A 23538-nucleotide genomic window follows, 5' to 3' on the forward strand; every position below is an offset into this window, starting at 1 on the left:
GTTGGCAACGAAGACGTTCAGAAAAAAACTCTCTGCATCGTTTTGATACCAGAGACACTTATACTATACGTATAAGAGCTAAGTCTTGTTACCCAGGAACCACGCAGTACTCAGGATGAAGTGATGTTCTCATTGTCTCATCAGTTGCACAACTGAGTGCACTACGATGTTTTAGACACGATCCCAAGCACGCAGGAGCAACCGAGTTTCAACACATAACACAGCCACGGTAGGAAGGGTTGGCTCAAAACATTTGCCACTATAGCGTTGTTATGCATAACACATTACAAGTAAAAAATTGTCTCAACGTTTAATGGAATGAAGTAGTCCATTCCAATCTAAAATTTAAAAATACGCAACATAATATCTCATTTATTACCTGCCATATGTGAGCGGTTGATGGTAGTAAAATGTATTGTGTTAACATCTTTATAAGGAATTATTACACTTTAAATAAAAATATACTATTTTAAAAATTATAAACATTATGCATTATTAGCCTAAACTGGCAAGCATTTCAAGAAATTATTTATATAATTAATCTGAAAAAGTCTGTATTAGAAAAACATTAATTCATCTACTCTGTCTGATTATAATTTTTCATTAAATTTACTATTTCATCGCGATTGAAGTCACCTGAACCGTAACACAAACAAAGAATTATTCCCCTACATTGCCTGAGGTAATTTATATGCGAAGATAATTCTGAGATTGTTTTTTTCCGTATTTCTTAAAGCATAAGCTGGAGATGTCTTCCTCGAGCTAGGCACTGATGGCTTTCACAGAGTTTTCTTGACAATGGTCCACGTGCATGAGTCGACGTGCCAAAGCAATACAGAACGATACATTTTATTGTGTATATGCATTTTAAATGGACCATGCAATTATTGAGTTTTAAATTAAAATGACAAAGCGTCTATTCAAATGGACACATTCTGAGGACTGAAATTATTCAGCTTCGTCTTAAACGTACGGCGTAATTGTATTGACAGTGAAATAATGAACACATGACTTAATCTTACGCTATATTGATAGTAGAAATAATAAATAATATGATGTTACTTCAGTAATTACTCGAAACAGGAAACAGTCAGATATCATTTAAGAACAAAACATTTTATGGGCGTATCAGCGTAGAGGCGCGTAACTTCACACCTTTTGTGCATTTCTAAATATCGTCCTAGTTGAATACCGTAGCAGTTGAAATATAATCTCATTAATTTTTGCGAAAGTATCTTTCCATGTTTTGCTCACAAAGAATTATAGCTGTAAATCCTAAAACTTAAATTCTCATACTTATTTAAAAGTTCAATTTAGCATCAGTTTAATACGACAAAATTATAATGTTTGGTAAATTGAACTGAAATGGAATTTCAATAGTAGTACTGTATACATAAAACCTGGAATAATGCAGTTTTTGTTCGAATACACCATTTTTTAAAGCAGCAGCCACGATTTTAGCTAGGTTTACAGATACAAATTTCTTTACAAATATAATTTGTATAAATATTCTGTGTTGTGTTAGTGGTTGTAACGATTCTTCTTTACATGAGAATACTTATACTTATCAATAAATAAAAATGACGAACTTGGAATCGCATAGAGATAATAACTACAACAGAAGCTGTACGTTACTTTGACAGAGACGGAGAGCAGAGCATCTCGCAGTGAGTGTTCTTCTCGTAGCCGAATGATGCTGCAATCTCTGAATGCGATTACTAAAGTTCAAGGATGCCTTTCACCACGACTGAGTTAAACAATAGGAGATCCACTACAGCGCGGCGACGCCATAGTCGCTTCTCCACAACTTACCAGCGGTTGTTAGTGCATTGCCGAACGTTACTCTCTCCGGTTTTACTGAAAGACCCGCTGCAAAAGAACCGAAACGACTTCCTTATTCCCTACAACTCTAACAACAGTAACCGAACATTACACTGTGCTGTAGTCGTTCCTAGTGGCCATAATGTTCTTGCAGTAAAATAATAGCCTTCTGCCGGCGAATAAAAACCTTTCACTTTACGATACACTGTAGCGCAGCACTGCACTCAGTATAGTGACGCTACTCTAGTCTGTCTAGTCTGGTTCCATAACTAACACGGCGATACACCGCTCCGGGGTGGATCACTGTCCGCTATAAGCGGAGCGCTAGTCGCTCAACTCTTCTTTTGATCTTGGGTGAAAATGTTCTTCTATGTACCAGGTAATATAACCTTCAGTTGTCAACAGAAAAATATAATGCACCCGTCGACTCAAGATGTGCGGGCTGACCGACCAGTTGAGTCTGTATATGGTTTCAAAATGGTACAGATTATCAACTCTCTTCTTAACAAAGCTTGATCTCTTGACAGAGATTGACGCCACAAGGTAGTAACGAAGAAGAAACATATCAAACATTATCCGATACGATATAACTGAATTCCAGATAGAAAGCAATAAATTGAACTCCAAATACAAAAATAGTTCAAAACTGCTAGAAACACTTGTTTCCGACTTACTTATACCTTATATATGTATTAAGGTATCAGTGAAAAACTGCCTTTGAATGGGAGTTAATATAATAATATTTGGAAATGGGGTTTAGAGAAATAAAATAAATTAGGACAGCAAGACCAAGGACGACAGAAGACAACGACGGCGGTTACAGATGGGTCGTCTCAAAAAGGCTATAAACCGTGCAATAAATAAATGCTTCTACGGTCTTAAGGCCACTGACCGAGTGAGCAGGGTCTAGACTAACTAACATGATGTAATAGTGCAGTGGATAAAAGAGAATGGTAGTTGTAGTTTTAAAAGTTATAAAATAATAGTACTACTAGATGAAGCACGGTGATTGACCAAGTGATTTAGATGTTTACAGGCTGAAGTCGTAATGTTATACTACGACATTGTAGGTAAAGCACTGATATATACCGGAAGATATGTTTACAGGCAGAAGTTGCTCTACGTCTAGTTAATGCAGGGTCATGGACCGGGTGGTATAGGTGTTCGCAGATAGATGTCGTAGTCCTACTAGGTTACATAAAGTGTGACAAGTGCAGGAACAGCTATATAAAGGGTGATGTAGATGTGTTTACAGGCAGAAGTTGTACTACTGCTTCAATCACTGTTAGGACTGAATACTAAAGGTTTCATATTCAGAAATTATTGTATTGCGCTACGAAATCGTAGTTAAGGCTCCTCTGCTATGGACTCGATTACGTGTTGTTACTAGTTATCATGGTATTACCAATTCATAGACTAAGTGATAGATATGTTTACAGGAAGAAGTCGTAGTAACACTGGCTCAAGCACGGTCATGGGCCGGCCGACACCGATGGTTGTCACAGTCGCAGCACCGGCTCAGTAAAACCGGGATCGGCGACACGGTTGGCAGTTTTTACGATCTCGTGCAGCCTCACAGCGAATTACGTGCGTAAGACTTCACCTCCGTCTTTTACTGCCGCTGTGAGTTACGGCTTTTTAGACATATAATGACAGCCGTCCATCGGTCGGTTCAGCATTGGATGGACGCCGTTTTGAAACATGCACCGCAAAGTTATATTCAATTACATCCTGAACCGGTAGAAAATCCAGGAGTTGAGGTTAGGCGATGGTCCAAACCCATAATCTCATGCTTTATGTGATGTGGAAGGTAGATAAATCTCTTCTCCTTTGATATAAATTATTAAAGGTGTTAACAATATGTGGACCAATGCTTTGCGAAAGGGTTAAATGGGGTTTATCAAAAAACTAATATACTGTGTTGTAATGAATAAAATTAACTAACTAGCATATTACTATTCTTGACGTTATGTGACTCACGGTTAATTTTTGAAAATCTCCGGATTGGGTTACAGCTGCAATACAAATCTAAACTAACATGCTTTAACCAAGCAGGCAATACGTGCATAATACCAGAGGGGTTTCAAATTCTATCCATACATAATTCTATGATAAATAGTATTAACATGTTAACAGTGAATAGAAAATTCTGACTGAATAGTTAAACGTGCTAGTCTGAATTACAATCACTTTAATGTGGCTTATTCGGTTGGTGCAATCAGTTTTCAGTTGCAATTATTTTTTAACATACCTAAACAAAATACTGCCACAGACTTTTAAGATATATTTAAGATGTTCTTTAAGATATAATTCCCTTAACTCATAAATCATGAAACATCACTTCCTGAAGATATACCCAATGTACATAATGGAAACAAATTCACATTTGTATTAATTGAGTTAGATTAATATCAATAAAATTAACGGCCGTTTAACGCCTGATTTCCTACTTTTAATACCAGTACTGTAATTATTTGTTTAGAGACACCAAATTTTGTTCTTCTTTTTTCCTTAGGGAAGGGTTTTTAAAGAGGTACAACAGTAATAATTTAAAAAAATATCCCAATCATAAGCCTTTTGCAATTCGACGCCTAACGCACCACACAGAAGAAACGATTGCCACAATTACAATAGTTTTCGCCTCTGTGTGAGGGTTGGGGTTGAAGTAACTAATTCAAATATATCGCTCTTTAATTAATGTTTTTGTTTTTGTTTGCATTGTTATACTCGTAATTGAAATATACGAAGTAAAAGTTACCTTAGTCAGAGAAGTTTACCTACTCGGGTAGGAGTCGTCCCGGGTCGCTCGCCTCACCGTGTTTTGTCTCTTAGTCAAAACAGAAAAATCTTGCTTATAAAAATTGAAATCAATTCAAGTACGGACAAGGAGATACATTTATCTTGCTATATCTAAACTGATTGTATATTTGATGATGCCCTATCGGTTATATGAGTTATATTATGGTATTGCTATTACAGTATTATTTTAAAATATGTATGGAAACTACTTCCAGGGGCTACGGATTAGGAAATGAACTTCGAGTCAGACAAGAAAGAAATGTGAAGGATGGAGAACGCAGGGAGGGTTGTATAGAGGAGGATCAAGCTTCCTTTTTTGTCGATTCAAGATGGCGGTCACTGGCGGACCACTATACCTCAGGAGCACTGACTCCAACTACGTGCGTAAATGTCGATTTTACTACTGCGCAGTTCTGTCTGTGTAGGCTGCTATCGCCAATATATTCTGATATAGCTTCTTGAAATATCTTAACTCTTAATATTTCACACTGTGATAGTTTACTATCTGTTTGTGACGCACTCGCTACAGACAGAAGTAACAAACAGTCTCACTTTCTTGTTTTAATTTCACTTTCATGAGGCTGTGCATCAAAGATTGGGAAACGAAAGATTGCGTTCTTTGTACTGTACACCTAGAATTCAAACGTAGACTTAATTAAGTCTTGTGAGGCTTTGACCAATTCTTCTGTTCGACGAGAGTTATCACTCTAGAGATTCAAAGTTAATACTTAACAATCTTTTCCCACCGATCTTTTGTGAACAAAAATATGTGGTATCTTACCTTACTAAACAGCTCCAACACTTTTTTTACTGTCACGATATGTTTCTTCACCAGTGTGTCGTCATTAGATTTTCTTAAACTGTATAATCGACAAGAGTCAAAACTCGTAACATATAAAATTAATGAGAACACACAAATTCAATAAATAAAACTAAAATGATTAACAAATAGGACACGGCCACACCTGCAACAACAACGAGCCCGAACCGGTCGGTAGGCTGACGATGGTTAAGTCATGAGACTATGTTTCGAAACAATTCGTGACATCCACAATAAAACTATTTTGAAACTATTTGACAAGTTATGATACCATTTATATTAGTCTATTATTACAATACGATGAGTTATTTTGTATCTCCTCCCGATCCATCTAATAGAAGCTCAATAAAACAGCAGGAGTTTTGCTTAAAAAACTTTGCATTAACTCTTCCATTTCTGTAATTGAAATTTGACATTCATGTCTAAATACAGTTATACCTAAATTGTGTATAGAATACACATGAGGAACAAAATACAAAAAATGAGATTTTGATACTTGTATGAAATCTATGCTGAACTACACCAAATAGAAATATCGTGTTCAAACAAATAACAATAAATATTTATTCTGACAGAAATTCAAATACATAGTTTTACAAACTATATGGGTCTAAAATTGATAACAAAAGAAAAACATAATTTATAATGTGTGCCCACTCACATTCATAAACAATATACAACTTTTCATATAAAAATGAAAATATTACACTAACTGAGTAGTCAGTATATACATATACATCATGGCAAAATAAATAGAGTCCCCTTAAGTGAAACCTTAATTGGGATCACCATCACTTGAATGAACTCAAACAAAGCTAGCAGCGACTCGCAAAGCAAAAAAAAATAAAAATGAATACATCAAAACTTACTTTAAACAATGACAAAAATATAACTCAATCAATGTGCTTTATGTGCTTCAAAAACTTAGTAATAATTAGGGTAGCCATGAAGATGCTAAGTAAACCAGTTATACACATCTCATAAACTAGCACGACCATAAGATATAGTAGCTTTCTATCACAATTAAAACTCAACAACAATTTAAACCATCATTTAGGTCATCAATTCATTCCTGTCCAAAAAGCAATATTCTTAAATTATTCAAAAAGCTGTTTAAATGAAACAAAATCATGAATTTTAGCATTCATGTATTCATTTTTAACAAAACACCTATTCTCCTATTATCAAGCAATGTAAAACATTGATGATTAAATCAAAACGTGTTTTATTCAAAGGATCCGTTCAGTCAAACGGTGATTTCTCCTGCAAGCCAATCAGGGATTAGTAACATTCAATTTGAAATAACGAAACCAATTCAATTTGAACCGCAGAATTCAACTAACGTTGCGGATTGTAAATCTCAAATAGAAGTTGCTTGTTGTTTTAACTTTTGGAACAATTAATTTTCCATAGACTGAGTATGACATGTTGACATCCGCAAAAGAGAATTCGTACTGCATTGTACTGGCGTTAAAAGTAATACCGTAGCTGGTTTGTGAGACACGGTCAGAATTCTTTGATATATTTATTTAGTGTTGACCTTATAAATTTAATCCTTTGGTTTCTAGTACGAAATCCTTGAGTATCAAAGTACCGTTGGCCTTGAAAGGTCAGCATTAACATAGCCGCAGGGGGTAAAACACGAAACACGAGTAGCTTCGAGATGGGGGACGGCGTGACGCTGGAGTGATCACGGCAAGTCACCAAGTGAAAGTCGGTCGGTTGCCAGGGTTGCCAGGAAGTGACGGCGAGCAAGTGATAGCCGTATTGTCTTTGCCTCACATTCTTTATCGTCTCTTAACCTACTTACATCGGTATCGTCCCTGCCTCTATTTCAAAACGACCCGACAATAGTCCTAATATTAACGTAACGCGCAACTTTGGAACTTTCACCAACTGATTTTAAACGGTGGAAAATTACCTGGCTGTGAAACTGCTGGAGAAAGCTGATTTACTTTCAGCTGATATTTGTTGATAACAATGACTAGTCATTATGAACGTTTTGTTTTTTACTAACTGAAAATACGTCTTGTAATCGACGCTTTGTGTCCTACAAATGCCATAGACCATGAAATCGTAGGACATACATGACTCACTGAATCTCTAATTTTAATCCAAAGATTAAAACACAGTGATCTCGAAGGTCAGTTGTTTCATTGGTAACAGCATTCTAATGATTTATATTTATAAAAGTCAATCAATTTCTTAATAGGATTTCAGCAATGTTTTATACATCACCATTATGTAATTTTCTCTCCGCCCCTCCACCTAGCTTGTATACGCAACGGACTAACTACAACACACCGCCACATACAAAAGCTGCCAAACTTAAAAAGTAATCCACTGTATCTTCATTGACCTCTCTAACCTGTAACCCATTTAATAATATTCCGGGCCAAGACTTCTTATTGAATCTTGGCGCTAGCCCCTGGTCCTTTTCGTGCATCCTTTCGATCTGCTCGGCACTTCTATAAAATAGAGTTATCCTTATAACCTTATGATCCTGAATTAAACTAATGATTTGTTGCAAACAGCCAATAAAATTTGTGATTGCTAGGCCTAATATTAATAATTGATGGCCTATAATATATTAATGATGGGATATATTAATAATTGCATTGGCGTCCTTTGTATTCCTGTATAAGTAATCAGTTTGTACGACCGTTGTTGTTACTGTCTATGCTTTTACAATTGTTGATACCAACGATTAACGCTACTTGTCATAGCTTCGTTCCTATATGTAGATTTTTTGATGATTATTTAGTGCTTCTCATTGGAGTACACCAATAACAATTCAGTTATTTAAGGTAATAAATAACCACTGCAATTTACTGTATGTATATACTATGTACTTGTAGTTGTTTCTCATATGTATCGAGTATCCATAAAGACGGGAGGGGTAACATTAATATTATAACGGTTCACAATATTTCAATCTCCTTTTGGAATATGTAATGGCATCACCTGAGGACGATTTTTGATGGATTTACCTAAAATAATAATAATTATTATTGCATTTATTATATTGTACTTCCCAATGTAAGATTGTACCGCAATCGTGAGTAACTTGTAATAGTTGGACTCCCATTTAGATAACCAGACATACACTTCGTAGATTCTCCCCAACACTCATTCATACTGACTTCAAATCCACCACTACCAAATATCCCAGTACCCATCACGAATTCATCGACAAAATAGAACGCACCCTAAGACACTAAAACGAGTTTGAGGCATATTTAACATTTTTTTCGTTGTTGAAATGTTTCATACCCTTAGGGAGTGTATTGATTAGTCTGAAACCAACTTGTTGCAGCAGGTGTTGAGATAAGTCGGCCTGTGGTGCTGAGTTCGAAAGTTGCCCCTGCGTCAAGCTCTATAGAAAAATTCCCTTCACGGCTCTACATAATTCAACTTTAAATGATTCTTACATGGCTTGTTGATGTCTGAAACTAGTTACATTTTATTTATTTTTAGGTCATAGTAAGCAAATTTAAAGGTCATGGGAAACAGAAGTTAGACTGCACAAGGCATAGATATCTGAGGTTAATCTGCATGGATGTTATCAATCAAGCTGATAAAAAAAGGGTAAAATGAAACTCAACTAAACAATTTAAAAATGGGATGAGCCATCGAGTCTAAAATTAAAGGCTCTTATGAGACAAATCCAATTACAACAAAAATTAATTTTCTTCATCCAATTTGTTAATTTGTTTAATTTTAATTTTATCACGTTGAAATATTATATTAATTTCACCACATTGTTTAAATGTAATTATTTTATCCTTAAGGTAAGTTTAATTAATGTTTTAAATTTTACGTTGTCGCAGGGTAGGTGTAAGAAAGGGCCATGCGGCCCTACTTTTGCCTGTATACAGAATTGTTCATTTCATTTCCATAAGTAATCTTTTTGAACAATGGTAAATTTTTAAATTTAAATTTGAAGCACAACAAACAACACACAACAACATAGAACACAGCTTTTTTCTGTTTGATAAGATCCTCGCACAGGCCAGTGGCCCATAAGGACGGAAATAATAAGGCTTAAAAGGGGATCGGCTTCTCCTTTTTGAAAAAAGCTATGTTGTATAGAGGTTACTGTTTGAAGCGTTTTATTTATCATTGGTGGAACACTCACTTTTTGGGAAGTGATGAAACATCTGTTTTGAGTTAAGATGGCTCGACCCGTCAAAGCGTCAAATCGAAGTTAAAATTTTACCTTTGTTCAAACGGTACCCATTTTCATCAGAAAGGCCAGAAATTGGTTTTCTTGGTTGAGTTGGTTTTGTCTTACTAAGACCTTTAATTTGAGGTATTACATTTAAAAATGATAAGTTTCCTCCATTCTCATATTGTGGTAGAGGAGAATAATTTTGAAATCCATAAAAACATCTTCAGCTGATCTTATTACATATGCCCAGAGCATATTTAAAACTTCTCATTTATTGAAAAGTGAAGGTGAGGGAGGAATCATTTGGGACCCTCGTTTATTTACATTGCTAAAGATTCATTGCAATGTAATCATCCTAGCATTTTAAAGAGTTGCGATGCAGTTTTTTATATACACATCATTGTCCTAAATAAGAACTTGATAGATATTGTTTGGCCACCTATATTACTAACTATTATGATACATTGACATGCTTAAGGGCGTATTTTAGAGTAATCATTGATACCAAATGTAATACAATGAGGGTACAGAACGAATGTTTACAGAGTAAAATTATTGAGTAATATATTTCCAAACTAAGACCTTTATTTCTTAGGAAGGTTCTCTAATTACAACATAATGACAAATTAAAACAAAGGCTGATCTACAGTTTCATATTGTGTCCGACAAGGATATTTAAGTCAAGATTATATTAATAGACTAGTTAAATCCAGTTCCAAAGCTAAATGTCACCTCCCCCCATAGTGTCCTCCCTCATTTAAGTCTATGCTGTCTGGTTTCAGTTGAGATGGTTATTGAAAGATTTCTAAAAATTTAAAATAAATCCCTTTAAGATAGCCTACCTCCGCGGAAAACAGGAATTAGAAAGACGATCATTTTACAAAAGATTGTACGCATTTATGTAATAATTTGGATTATCTTGAACTTGTTAAAAAAATTACTGAAGGATATGAAATATTGGCAATATGTATGTGATATACTACTGAAGGGCATTGCAAGTTTTTTATATAAAAAGAGAAGTAATATATAAAAAAACGTGCCAACCCTTAAGCAAAGATTTCATTATTTTAATTGATTCCAATTACGAAATTTCTAAAAATGACTGTTTAAACCATTTAATAACGGAATAATACTAACAATTTTATTAATTTCTTCTTAAATTAGTAAGACATTAACCTAAAAACCAATTGGGTCACCGTCAGGGTTAACTGCAGTAAAAGCTCCTCTTGAGCTTTTTCCTCCAAAAGAACAATTTTAAACTACAAGCCATTTTACAGCTTTATTTCGGGTCTTAGATCTATAGGAAATGTTTCGTTTTATAGGTTGCATGAATGGACGTCCAAACGATTTTTAGTTTTCTTTGTAAACTGTATACTTTTTGAATATTTAAATGATGTAATACGAAAATGTTTAAGATTTGTATGACTGAATAAACAGTATATACAGTATAAACAGTAAATAAAAACATATGATTAGACTTTGTTTGCGTTTTAATATCTTTTAAATTAACATCTCTATAATTCTACGGTGAGAAATAGGTCGTAAAAGTGTTTTTAGTGAATTAAAGTGTGAAGTGAATTTTAACATTGTTCTTACTGGGCTAAAAAATTATGGCCAATAGTATAGCCGGCCTCTAACTAGGCTCACGCTGTTCAGGAGATTGTGTAAGATATCAATAAAATTGTCCTCAAAATCGAGTCTTATAATAGCCCTCAACATGCGGACTGTTCTGTTCACATTGTATAGTGGTATCATATGATAACTTACGTAAATGCGTTTCCACGAGTTTAATAATGCTTCAATGCCAATGAGTATATATTACTGTCGTGAAATCTTAATATTTACATATAAGTATAGTTTATACCGCTGACGAACACATCCAAGAAATATACTTGTAGTGTCTAAATGCGTAGGCTAGAACACTAGAGAGGGAAACCAAACACTATTATGTGACTGCCTTGTTGTACAATTTTAGTGCTTTCCTCTGATTACTCTGATAACTCTTAAAACTACTATTATGTGACTGCCTCGTAATACAATGATAGTGCTATCTTTGAATACTTCGGTAGTAACTCACAAAACTACTACGAGTATTATGTGACTGCCTAGTAGTACCATGTATGTAGTCCGAATTCTGGAGTACGAGCTCTCAAAACTATTATTATATGACAGCCTAGATGTACCATGTTATTTCCTTACTCGGAACGCTGGAGTAGGATCTCTCAAAACTAATATTATGTGACTACCTAGATTAATCATGTAGTTGCCTTGCTCTGAACTCTGGAGTAGAATCTCTCAAAACTAATATTATGTGAATACATAGATTTACCATGTTGTTGCCTTGCTCTGAACTCTGGAGTAAGAACTCTAAAAACTACTTTTATTATTTGATTGCCTGATTGTACTAAGTTATTGCCTTCCTCCGAGCCCTTGAACAATAGCTACATTTAGTAGACTGCTGTTGTTCTTCGTACAAATATATCGCATGCGTTAAAGTCTCCTTAATTTTCGTTTTTTTTCTCATTCGCCTCTGTTGTATTTTGATTTCTGTTTTAGTAAAATATTTTTAAAACAGACTTTACTGGCGGATATCTTTATTTTGTCCATATAAGAACAATATTACGCCTCACTCACTCTCACGTCCTTATTTTTGGTCGTAGAATCGTGGGAATTTTCTCATTATAAAGATAAAATTTAATAAGTTTGTGGATGGATATGTTTATTGGTTTTTTTTTTCAGAAATATTTCTAAACTACTATGCATTATATCGTTGCTCTTTTGGTTTGTTAACCTTATTCTGTTCTGTTCTGGCGGCTTCTGTGATTAGCAGTTTTAAAATTCTTAAATTTTATTTTGTAAATAGGCACTATTTTGTTAGCTGCTATAACTTGTTATTGAGTGTACTATTTGTGTTGATTTTCTCTAGCAGCTTCAACTGTACATCGTGTTGTTTTTTTTATAATCAATGCTGCGTAATGCTAAACACCACTAAAATATGTTCCCTACTCTCTTTATCTCGAAGATTATTGAACCACGATTATTTTATTTGTAATTGATAACACATTCAAACATTGTATCTTCTTTAAAAATCTCTAGGTTATTTTCTGGAGCCTACTTAATACCCTGACTGAACAACAATTGGTTTACGCATATTCTAATACAATTTTTCAAAACTGTTTCTGAAGCAATCAAGTATATGCAACTTTTGTACAACTTGACTAATCTGATGACATCGAGTAGTCGAGTAGCACTGATCATTCCCCGTTCAACGTACAAATACATATTCGGCCGCTTTGCTTCAGTCAATATCATTCATAAAAGCAATTGGGATATGCAGCAATTCAAATCCAGATGGCATTCATTGCTCCTGCACCCAATCACAGTATCACTTATCCACAATGTTAAATATTGACAATCTCAACTTTAGCCTTTATTTACGCCTTTCATGACCCCTTTGTTTCGATCAATATCATTCATAAAAGCAATTGGGATATGCAGCAATTCAAATCCAGATGGCATTGCTCCTGCACCCGATCACAGTATCACTTATCCACAATGTTAAATATTGACAATCTCAACTTTAGCCTTTATTTACGCCTTTCACTGTTGCTTTTTATTGCTTCGGCCGTACTGAACCCATAGTGTGAAGCCAGTATACTGTGTGCTCAATGTCATGTTGAGGTTTCCGTGACAAAAATTAACCAAGAATCTGTTTTGTTTAACCAGTGCCGTTCAGACACTGGAGATAAAGTCGTAAGGAATTTTTTTTAATGTAGCATCTTAAACTAGTGTTCAATATCTAAGAACTTGTTATACATTTAGTTAATTAACACTCTCACTGCTGGTCTGTACTGAGCGATTGTGACTAGTGTCTTTAATCCTGACGTAGACAACGTCGTATTAGATAATATTGTAGAATTTTAAACAAAAATGCTAGGATTCGCAAATACGTTATTGGTTTTGACAGCTTTTATCCATTAATAAAAATGTAGATTTTAGAGTAATGGCTATGGTAAGGGAGAAGATGTGTATAAGCAGGTGGATCCATTTACTGTATTTCATTACCCTACCAACATAATTTTGCTCGACGTGTAACTTTAGAGGTAAACGTCAGAAAACCAAAAGCATTCTTAGTCGTGTTGCGTAGACATATCGCATTACAGTGAAACACGAGTAGATCTGATCCTGTGCGAGCGAGTCATGGTGTCAGGCTCGGGCGGCAGACGAGCGTGGCGAATAACGGAGTAAGGAGTGACGTGGAAGGTGGAAGCGTGCTGAGATGTCCCCTGATTAGGCCCCACTTTATACCGTGCAGAAGTGGGTAACCTATAAAGTGACGGCCCGGGCCAGCCTGCCAGCTGACAACTGGCCGCTATCGGCAGGCTACAGTTAGGTGTCGTAGGCCTGCCTACTGTGCACGGATATTCAAGGATTACTCACGCTCGTGTAAGGTTGTCAAAACGTTATTCAAAGAAACGTAAAGCGTAAATAAAAAAGTTATTCATAGATTTATACATTTACATATTCATGCATCCTTACAAATCAATATACCATAAGGTATTATTTCAGCTACATAATAGGTTAGCACTAAAATCTAAGATTAGTAAACATCATTTAACCTGTTCATGACTCGTGAAACACCATTTTGTGAAACGATGCTCGTATAAGCCAATTTGCCTATCTAACGGAATTCGAAGATCAGTGACAATAAAAAGCTAATTTCAGCAGATTTACATATTTTCATAAACATGTTGAGTTTCTACTGCAATTCGTAGTAAGTTTTCCAAACAATGTTTTTAATTCCACAAAAGCCCTTTTTAGATGTATGACTTAGGAGAGAATTGTCAAACTTAAACCATATTTTTTTTAAATGGTGAACGTTTATTTATAGAATCCTATAATGTGCTATTTATTACAATCATACTAAATAATGGAGGAATTGGATATTTCGATTAAGCGGTTATCGATCATTTAAAAAGGGACCTTAAACTAATACCCATACTTGAAATGCCTACAATTCCTCATTTAATTATAAATAAGATCTAATTTTCTTCTCTTCAGAAAAGACATATTAAGCGGCTGCTTAAATTTATTTTACATTTAACCTGATAACTAATGTGGACTCAGTGGTGATAGTAGGTTTATGGTCTGTGTTGGTTTGTGCACGTTCATTAAAACTGTCGTCGTTAGTTGGGGTTCGTCTCTAAATAAAACTCTCGGTAAACAGATTCAATAAATTAATTTTCCCAGACAAAGTAAAAAGATAAAAGGAGAAGAACAATAGTGCTTTTAGAGCGTTTTTCATTGAACGTTCCCTAAAAGCAATATATCGTGCTTATAGACATATTAAACTAAGATAACTGCTCATATTCATCCATTGCTTATTCTCCAATCCTAATAAACCATACACTATTGTATTATGAGTAGAAAACATACCTTCTTATTATTTGAACTTCTCGTATTTGTGATATTCAGTAAAAAAGATTTAAACGGCCACAGTTATACTGGTAATTTATATTTAATACACTTTCACATTTATTTATACACAAAAATAAATAATCATAAAATTTGATATTAATGACAGTTTGTTCCTTAGACATACAGTGTAATCGGCCAAAATCAGTAAAGAATTCAGTAAAAATTACGTACTAAGATCTGTGGAGAACTTGTTTGCGCCTTTTTGCGAGTTTCTGATTTGGAGTATCTAGATTTTAAAACATTGAAATCTTATTTACAAATATCATTATTGAGAGGCATGAATGGAGAGCATTAAAGTGTCGATATTTTTGAAACCATTCAGTAAACAAACCGATAAGCCTATAATTCAACCATTCCGATGATCGTGTTTTAGATGAACGACTATTTTTTCTAGATCTGTACAAATGTATGGTGTTTGAGATTTGTACATTTAAATATACCAAACATGTAAACACATACACATCTATGCACTAACCCTAACATTTTCCACATACTGAAAAAGTCGTTTTTCGGCTCGTGTTTGCGAATCAGGGAATTATAATATTTTTTCATGGCTTCTTACTAATATAAAAGCCACTTAGCTTGGCTTTCACCATTACATATCGGAGTCGTTAAAGTTTCAACTCTTAACGGAGAACTCACGATTGGCGAACCCGGGGAGGTGAAAGCAATTTCACTTTGAGAAAATAAATACAGGGCGCTCAATAAAGCTGGAAAATTAAAATCCTATTTGTAAAAATACTATAATTTATTTTTGTACGCTGTAACCTTTGTTCAGGTTATTTTCATAGGTGCCTAATTTAGGACTAATAGCTATCTAAAAATAACTCATTAACTACATTGACATAACATATAAGCTATAAGGAAAGGAAGAGTTTAGAAGTCAAAATAGTTCGGTTGTAGGAAATGGTAGCAAAGTATACTTTTTATTACAAATGTATCAAGAATTACTAAGGGTGTCCTAATGAAAACAAATTACCATTGAAGAAAAACGTATGAGTAATTAATTACTGATTAATCGATGAATTTACTTGAACTCTCATTTTAAATATCAACGTATTCCACACGTTTAGTGTAATAATCTCAATTTTAGAAAAATACGAGGAAATGTAAAGCATACATGTTGACACAAAATATACGTAAACTTTAGGATTCTATATGATCCAATGCTAAGTTTGCGCTTCCAATGCGGTTCAGAAATTAGCAATAACGGTTTTGTGGCGAGAGTTATACTTAATGTCAAAAATTAAATATACTTTCACCACAAGACAACCGTTATAACTAATCTCTGTAGGGCATTTGAAGCGCAAACTTAGCATTGGCTTATTTGGTGTATATACTGTAGAACCGCAAAAGGTTGCCCCACTCTTAATGTAGAGTGGGGGTGTCTCATGGTTATAAAGTCGAGGATTCAGCAACTGGGAGATACAGAATTTGGTGTAACACGGTTGAGACGGCTGTGTAAGAGGCCATCTTGATTTTGGCTCCATAAGAACAATGATAACCTCGTGCACTTTTACCAACGGATACTACATTTTACGATCTTATTTCCAGCCGTAGAATTATGGAAGATGTTTCATTTTGAAGACATTAATATCCATCTAAAATGCTCTTTATTTTTCTTTCGACATTTTTATAGGTTATGTAGAAAAACTCTCAATTTTTTATTTCATTGTTTAAATATTTAATACGTATACATTTTACAAAGAGAAATAAAAAAGTTTAGATCCGTAGTAATTCTATATTTAAATTGATACAACTCCCATGAGGCTACGAAAAAATAAGGGCGTAAAAGTCCATGTGGTTTAACATTGTTCTTACAGAGGAAACCTCAAGGTAGCTTTACTATTAAATTGTTTTAATTAAATACTATTCGTGATTGCTCAAGATGGCCACAATGTTTTCGTAGCTTCAAGAAAAAAAAACAAGAGTAAAGTTGAAAGTAAACCAATCCTATGACAACGAAGCCGAAGCGAGTATAGTTAAGATATAACAGGTTTTACAAGGTCAAAGTTACAGTTTAAAGAGGACAAACATAACCTGATGTTATTATCAGTTTACTGTCAAAGAATCCAAACTCTCCTTAAAGTCTCGTATTTTATCTGGATATTTTTTTTAATTATCCTTATATTTATTGTCTTCACAGAAGGTTATGTTAAAGGGCTGTGGTTAAAATAATTTCAAAAAGTTTGAAACGTTAAACAAACCGAAAACCTATTGGACTACTTTACATACTAAGGGAGTTCACACGAATGTCATGCATCATTAAATCTTATTTGATTACGGCTTAAAATTGCGTTGCAAAGATGATGGGTTTGCCAGGGCTAGCGTGTCGGGCTGATATAAACGAAGGTTCGCCAGTTCGGTCCTCAGGTACTTGAGCTTACCCTCAATTAATATTATGGAGGCGGGCAAGCTAAAATAAAAAGCACAATAACTGAAAATGAAAGAAACAACAAACCGACACGCACAGGAAGACTAATGTTGTTTCCGTCTTGAGTAGTTTTTCAGACTGATGATGGTCTCCGTTCCACTTGTTAGCTACAGAACCTACTAGCTGATCCTGCCGAGCACTGGGCAGGCCTGCAGACGACATCTAATAATATAGCCCGACCCAGTACTACACACCCCCCTGCAGGCGATGCTGTATGAGAGTACCACTGACTTCAACTGTTCTTGCGAGAGCAATGTCATCAGGCCAATATCTGGCTGGTACATATGCATCTTCACAGCGTGCGTATAACATAGCGCGGTGTGTAAGTATTCACAACAAAATCGAGGAGTTGAAATCGATATTCGGTTAGAATGTTAAACCTAATTTTTGTTACAGTACTATAAGATAAATTTCCTGGAGGCATGAAAAACATAATTTTTAGACATTTCTTGAAATGCTGTAGAAATTTTAAGAAGAATTTATTAAGTTTATCACAATCATGTCCAAAGAAAACCATATTGAAGATAATAATGTGTTTTTCCACAATGTATGTGAAAGATGGCTGGAAGGCTTGACGTGTTTTTAATTTGTATTTGATTAAAAACTGTACTGTCTTTGTCGTAAATAATTTAAAACGTGTCACTCCATGTTATACACTCCATTATGTCACTCCGTGTTACTCATGTGTACGCTGTACAAAATTCACATATTTCTCTTCAGCCGTTTTTATTTGGCCTGACTGCAAAATTTCACAAGATTCCTACTTTAAATTCGTGCTATTTATCGTGGAGTGACCAAAAAATATTCTCATACCTTTTCTGGATTTAGGTAAGTTTAAGGGATATCTATATTTTTAATAAAAATTTTCCCAACCAAAAACCGATTGCGTTACCTTGAGTATGGCCGGATCGAGAGGCTGGATCGGAATGAATACAGGTCGTGGAAATCGAAAGTTTCACGCTAAAAAGAAACTAATCTGTTTGGACAATAGGGTATTAATGTTTGATTATGCGCAAGGAATTTTACGATTTCTCGGATGTGTGCTAGGATTTATAGGTGCTTTTGGTCTACGAGTGACAGATGAATTGTTCGATATAACACTTATTGTCGGTCCCAACTGGTGCAGCATTCTAAGCAGTAAATGCTCAGTGAATTGCTGGTGTTGTTTGCTATTCATAATTACTTCGATGAAATCAGTGAGCCGTTGTTTTCCATGTTTATAAACTCATCCTGAATTAGCATCAATCAACTTGTAAATGTTTATATACGAGCTAATTGTGTACAATAATACAGGTTGATAAAAAGTACTTTTCTTTATTTAATACATATAATGATGACTTAAACCAAGGCCTGCGGGAGGATTAGGAAGCCAACCCCCCCCCTCCGCCACCACCGAAATACACAAGTTTTCATAACTAAAAACAGATCAGATTCTTCACTTGTTGGTACACATGTTCCTGAAGACTTTCAAAACATTAGTGGTTATGTTAATGCAAGCTGGGTGGATGTTTCTGCGCAATTCTTGTTATGTGATGAGCCGGTTATAATAAAATGTCTTCCTAAAATGTTCCCAAGCGGAGGTAGATTGTAACCTACATAGAGATGACAAAAATCAACCTAGGGCCACAAAATCTACGTACTTTTGATCTAAGTAACACTTAATTAGCTGGATACAAGATTGGTTGTTTCTTAATAGAATAAGTATTGCTTCAAAATGCGTCTATAAACGGGTACATATGGGGTTTTGAATGCACACTTTTTGCGAATGATGACGAAACCTCTCTTTACCTTGAGAGTTTTTTGCTGATCAAATGAGACTATTAAGACTGTTCAAAATCCATTTAAAGTGAACTAAATTTCCTCACTAAAAATAAATTTGTTAAGATAATTTATAATAGACAAAATCATGTGTGAATAACCGAAGTCGACGACAGCAAAATACGCTCTTGGATTATACCTGAGTTGAGACTTAATTTTGAACACTTTGTTGTCATTCTGTAAGTCAAACAGGCCCTACTTATTTGATGTGTTACCCAAAGAGATCTTTTAGAATTTTGTAACGAGTACTGAACTGTGTCCACCAACAGATTAGTTAAGATAACTTATAGACATATCTTTGAAGATTTTAAAATCTCATGCATTGTATTTTTACATGGGGTTGGTGGTTATGAAATCTGGCCATTAACAGTTCAACACGCCAATATTATAACTCGAACTCAATAACAACAATAGTATTTTACCGGAAATACCCAAATGAACAATGCTGTCAACAGATTTCTGATATTTCAGTCGTCACTAACAAACAATAACAGTGGCCTAATAAAGAAATGAACAATAATGAGTTGACTAGTTACAATTTCTTCATCTGGAGCTCAAGGACTTTTGAATTATTCTGCATTTAATGTTAGGCACAGTGAGTGCTCTGTACTATTAAACCCCCTACCGCTCACCCCAACCACAATATTAATATTTGTTTACATTTACTAAATTCGACTAAAATAGAGTTTTAATAACAACAAGTAATAATTTGACTAACTAACGCTTTTGCCGGTTTGTTGTGTGTCATAAACATACAAACTGCTTTAACAGCTATATTTGATTTATTTTTATTATATAGCAGAATTGCGTGGCAATGGCTTTAATTTTGATTATTATTATTTTTATAAACGTTAAATGTTTAATTACTAAAACAATTGATACGGACTTATTATGTTTACGGGATAATATATATACTGATATAAATAAATAAATATATATATATATATATATATATATATATAATAATATAAAACATATAATATAATATAAATATATAACTGAGAAATATTTAAATAAATGCTATCTGAACGATTCCAGAAGTTTTATAGGTATAAAAATCATTACACAGGCTTTTCCGAATGTGTTTTTTTCAATACTTAATCTTATTTGATTGCAAACAAATCCTTACCATAGGTTTCAGTTTTAAATTTTAGATAAGCGGAATGTTCAGCTGAACTTTTTCTATAAAGCCCACTACTCACCCGAAGTTGAATGGTTGTCCAAGAATCTAGTGTCTGTCTCTTGGTCGGGACTAGGCGCGTGGTCGGAGCCAATACCGCTGGAACCACCGCTAGATCCGATCTTCCCCGGCCCGTGGGTGGAGGTCGGCTTGAGGCCAGTGGCTCCCTCCGGCGGGGCGGTAGCATTCATCCCTACGATATTCATATTCAAGCATCGCCTGGCGTTGATCTCGGAGAGGTTTCCTTTCTGGCGATGAACCGTGTCGTAGTCCCTGGGTGGCAACAGAATGGGCGCGTGTGCCTGAGGGCCTCCGGAGCCCAGCTTCTCTCTGAGTTCGGCAGCGAGAGAGTCGTACAAATTGGCGATTCTCTCCTGGTGACCTACGCCTGAGAGCCGCTCGGACGACGACCCTCCTGACGATTCGGACTCTCTGGTACTGCGACCGTCCGAACCCGGAGGCGCCACCCGCCGCCGAACGGAGGCCTGTGGCAACAACAGCCCCTTGGCTGTCAGCCGCGCCTCTATCTCTGACAATTTCTTCTGGTTGTCGGGTCGCTCGATGAGAACGCGCAGTTGTCCGTGAAGCACAGTCGCAGTCTCCACGGAGTCACAACGGTAAGCGTGGACGTGCACAGGACACTTAGTGACCGGGTTGTACAGTAGGAGGATACACGCGACCAGGTCCTCTTGTTGGTGGACGCAAGTGACTGCGTGATGCGGGATCAAGTGTTTCACCACCTCGGGTTTGCTGCCACCACCCACGGCTTTGGTGGGCTTGACCGCCGCCCCCACTGTCACTCCCGCCACCCCCGGTCCCACCCCCGGGCCCGGAACGTTCTGCACTATCTTCAATCCCTTGTGGCTGACTTGCAGCGTCACTTTGAACGGTTCCATCTCCCGCTCCTGCTCCACCAGGCTCCTGATGACGGGGGTGATGTACTCCAGGCCTCGCAGTCCTTTGGCCTCCTGCGCCCCCAGGAACCACACGTAGTAGGACGATTTCTTGATGTCCTTCCGCATGGTGGTCGTTTCGTGTGGCTTGCGGCACTGTCACAGTCTACCGGACATCCTCGCTACCGACCGTTCAAATCTGCGGGTCATCGGCACTGCTCCTCGGTCCGAATGAGCGCATGCTAGACAACTCAACAACACAAATCGGACAGGTGTGAAAACAACTAAAATGACTTTTAAATCTGAGAAAAACAAAACCACACAACACTGAATGACAAAGTTTCAATTATTAAATGAAACATGCGTGTACACGGAATTATCTTTACATCACATGTTTCTAGAAATACGTCCAGACAAGAAAAGTGAAGTCCGACACTTTAGTGAGTGGATTAGCATGCGATCACCGGAGACGCACGGACATGAACCTCGCAGACGACGTGGACTGACTGACTGAGTCTCCTCCGTCCTCGTTCACCGGTGCGGTGCGGTGGCACGGCGAGCCCCCCTCCCCACCCCCTCTCAGACGACCGGTCGTCCTCGATTTCACATCCACATCCACTCTGCCCTCCGCACATCCACGGCCCACCTCACAAGTGACCGCTGACCTAAAACATTCCCGCAGTTGTCGGTTCAATGTCGCCCAGTCCTGAGCTCTTGCTCCTCCCCACGGCACGTAATCGTCTTTGGGGAGGAATCTCTTCTTCGGAATTCCGGTCACATACGGGTTTATGCGTCAGTAAACCCAACACTAGACTATTCGACCAAAGTTACAGCGTTCGTAATTTCGTAAGAATGATTGCGCCAACTAAAAAAAAATACTCAAACTATTTTCTAATATTGAATTACGATTTAGTCACAGTCGCAATTTAAGGTTTAAATCAACAGCCACTTTTTAATTAAAAACGCATTATGCTATTTTATGTTTCATCGTGTTACACCATTACAACGATTTTATTGTAATGATAACTAACAATAAAAGTCTGTTTTTGTGACATCAAGGTTCCAAATTAAATGAATTCAAGAAAGTGCTAAGATTCAAACTGACGAGGTGCAAACTCTGTTCATGCAACGTAACATCAGTTGCAAGCAACAGATCATTAAAATAATTGAAGATAAATATATTATTAATGTTCAACTGCTGCATTATTTAGTTGGATGTTTGATGCATACTACTGAAAATTGAATTGGATGTATACTATATTGTTACATACACATACATACATTCGTATATATTGTTATATACTATATGTACAGATTCCCATAGTCACATGACAGGCTCACAATCATTGACAATACAATTACTACTTAGTCCACGTTACAATTTATGAACCGGCAATTCGGAACGCTTCGTGCGGAATTTATTGTCCGTGAGTGTGATTTGGAAGAAAAAGTCATTAAAGAGGCTACATCATCATTATATTACGAAGAGTTGTAGATGCATAACATCGAACAGTTTAACCGAAATGAAAAAATGACGACAAAATTTGGTTTTGAACCATTATATAATCCACCCATCCGATAGTTATTTTAATTTACTCAAAGAGCATTTTATGTTACATTAAAATCAATTAAAAATAAAGTAGTGGAAAGTTCAGTGAAATGTATTATATACAGCATTGTTGAGAATGATATAACTACAAATTAATTAATAATACGCATACTGATGGTGGATATTTCAGTAATTCATTGAAATCGTAAAATAATATATCTTTAAGTCGATATGCTCCACCAACGAAATCTGTAGACAATAGAATGAAAGAACTAAGCAATCTTAAACATGTACAATGACAAATCTCATAAAATGAAACTCATAAAACCCCAATCTAAACCAGGCCATTGATATCGGTGAGATAAAAGATCGATGTGGGTGTCAATGTCATGCATGCATAGGCGATGTTCAAGTGTTTGTCCTCATTAGGGATAATTGGCCGTGATAGTTTTCTTTACAGATGGCAATACTAAGAAAATGTTGAGTGTCGAATTCCGAAGACCAAATTCGGAATATTAATCGTCATATTTGAAATACTGGAAGACAGTTGTCGATATAATACTTATAATACTAAT

The 23538-nt window shown here is 35.9% G+C and overlaps 1 protein-coding gene across 1 annotated transcript in view; it reads right to left on the minus strand.

Moving 5' to 3' along the window:
- The window catches only part of LOC124369013, a 50056-nt gene extending 28121 nt beyond the window's left edge, over nucleotides 1–21935 (minus strand). Inside the window, exon 1 of the mRNA XM_046826638.1 lies at nucleotides 20544–21935. Within this exon, the coding sequence (XP_046682594.1) occupies nucleotides 20544–21543 (1000 nt within the window). The 5' untranslated portion in view covers nucleotides 21544–21935. The remainder of the gene's footprint in view (nucleotides 1–20543) is intronic.
- Between the last annotated feature and the right edge of the window lie 1603 nt (nucleotides 21936–23538).

This window comes from Homalodisca vitripennis, chromosome X (genome assembly GCF_021130785.1).
Source record: "Homalodisca vitripennis isolate AUS2020 chromosome X, UT_GWSS_2.1, whole genome shotgun sequence".
In the NCBI taxonomy this organism is placed as follows: domain Eukaryota; kingdom Metazoa; phylum Arthropoda; class Insecta; order Hemiptera; family Cicadellidae; genus Homalodisca; species Homalodisca vitripennis.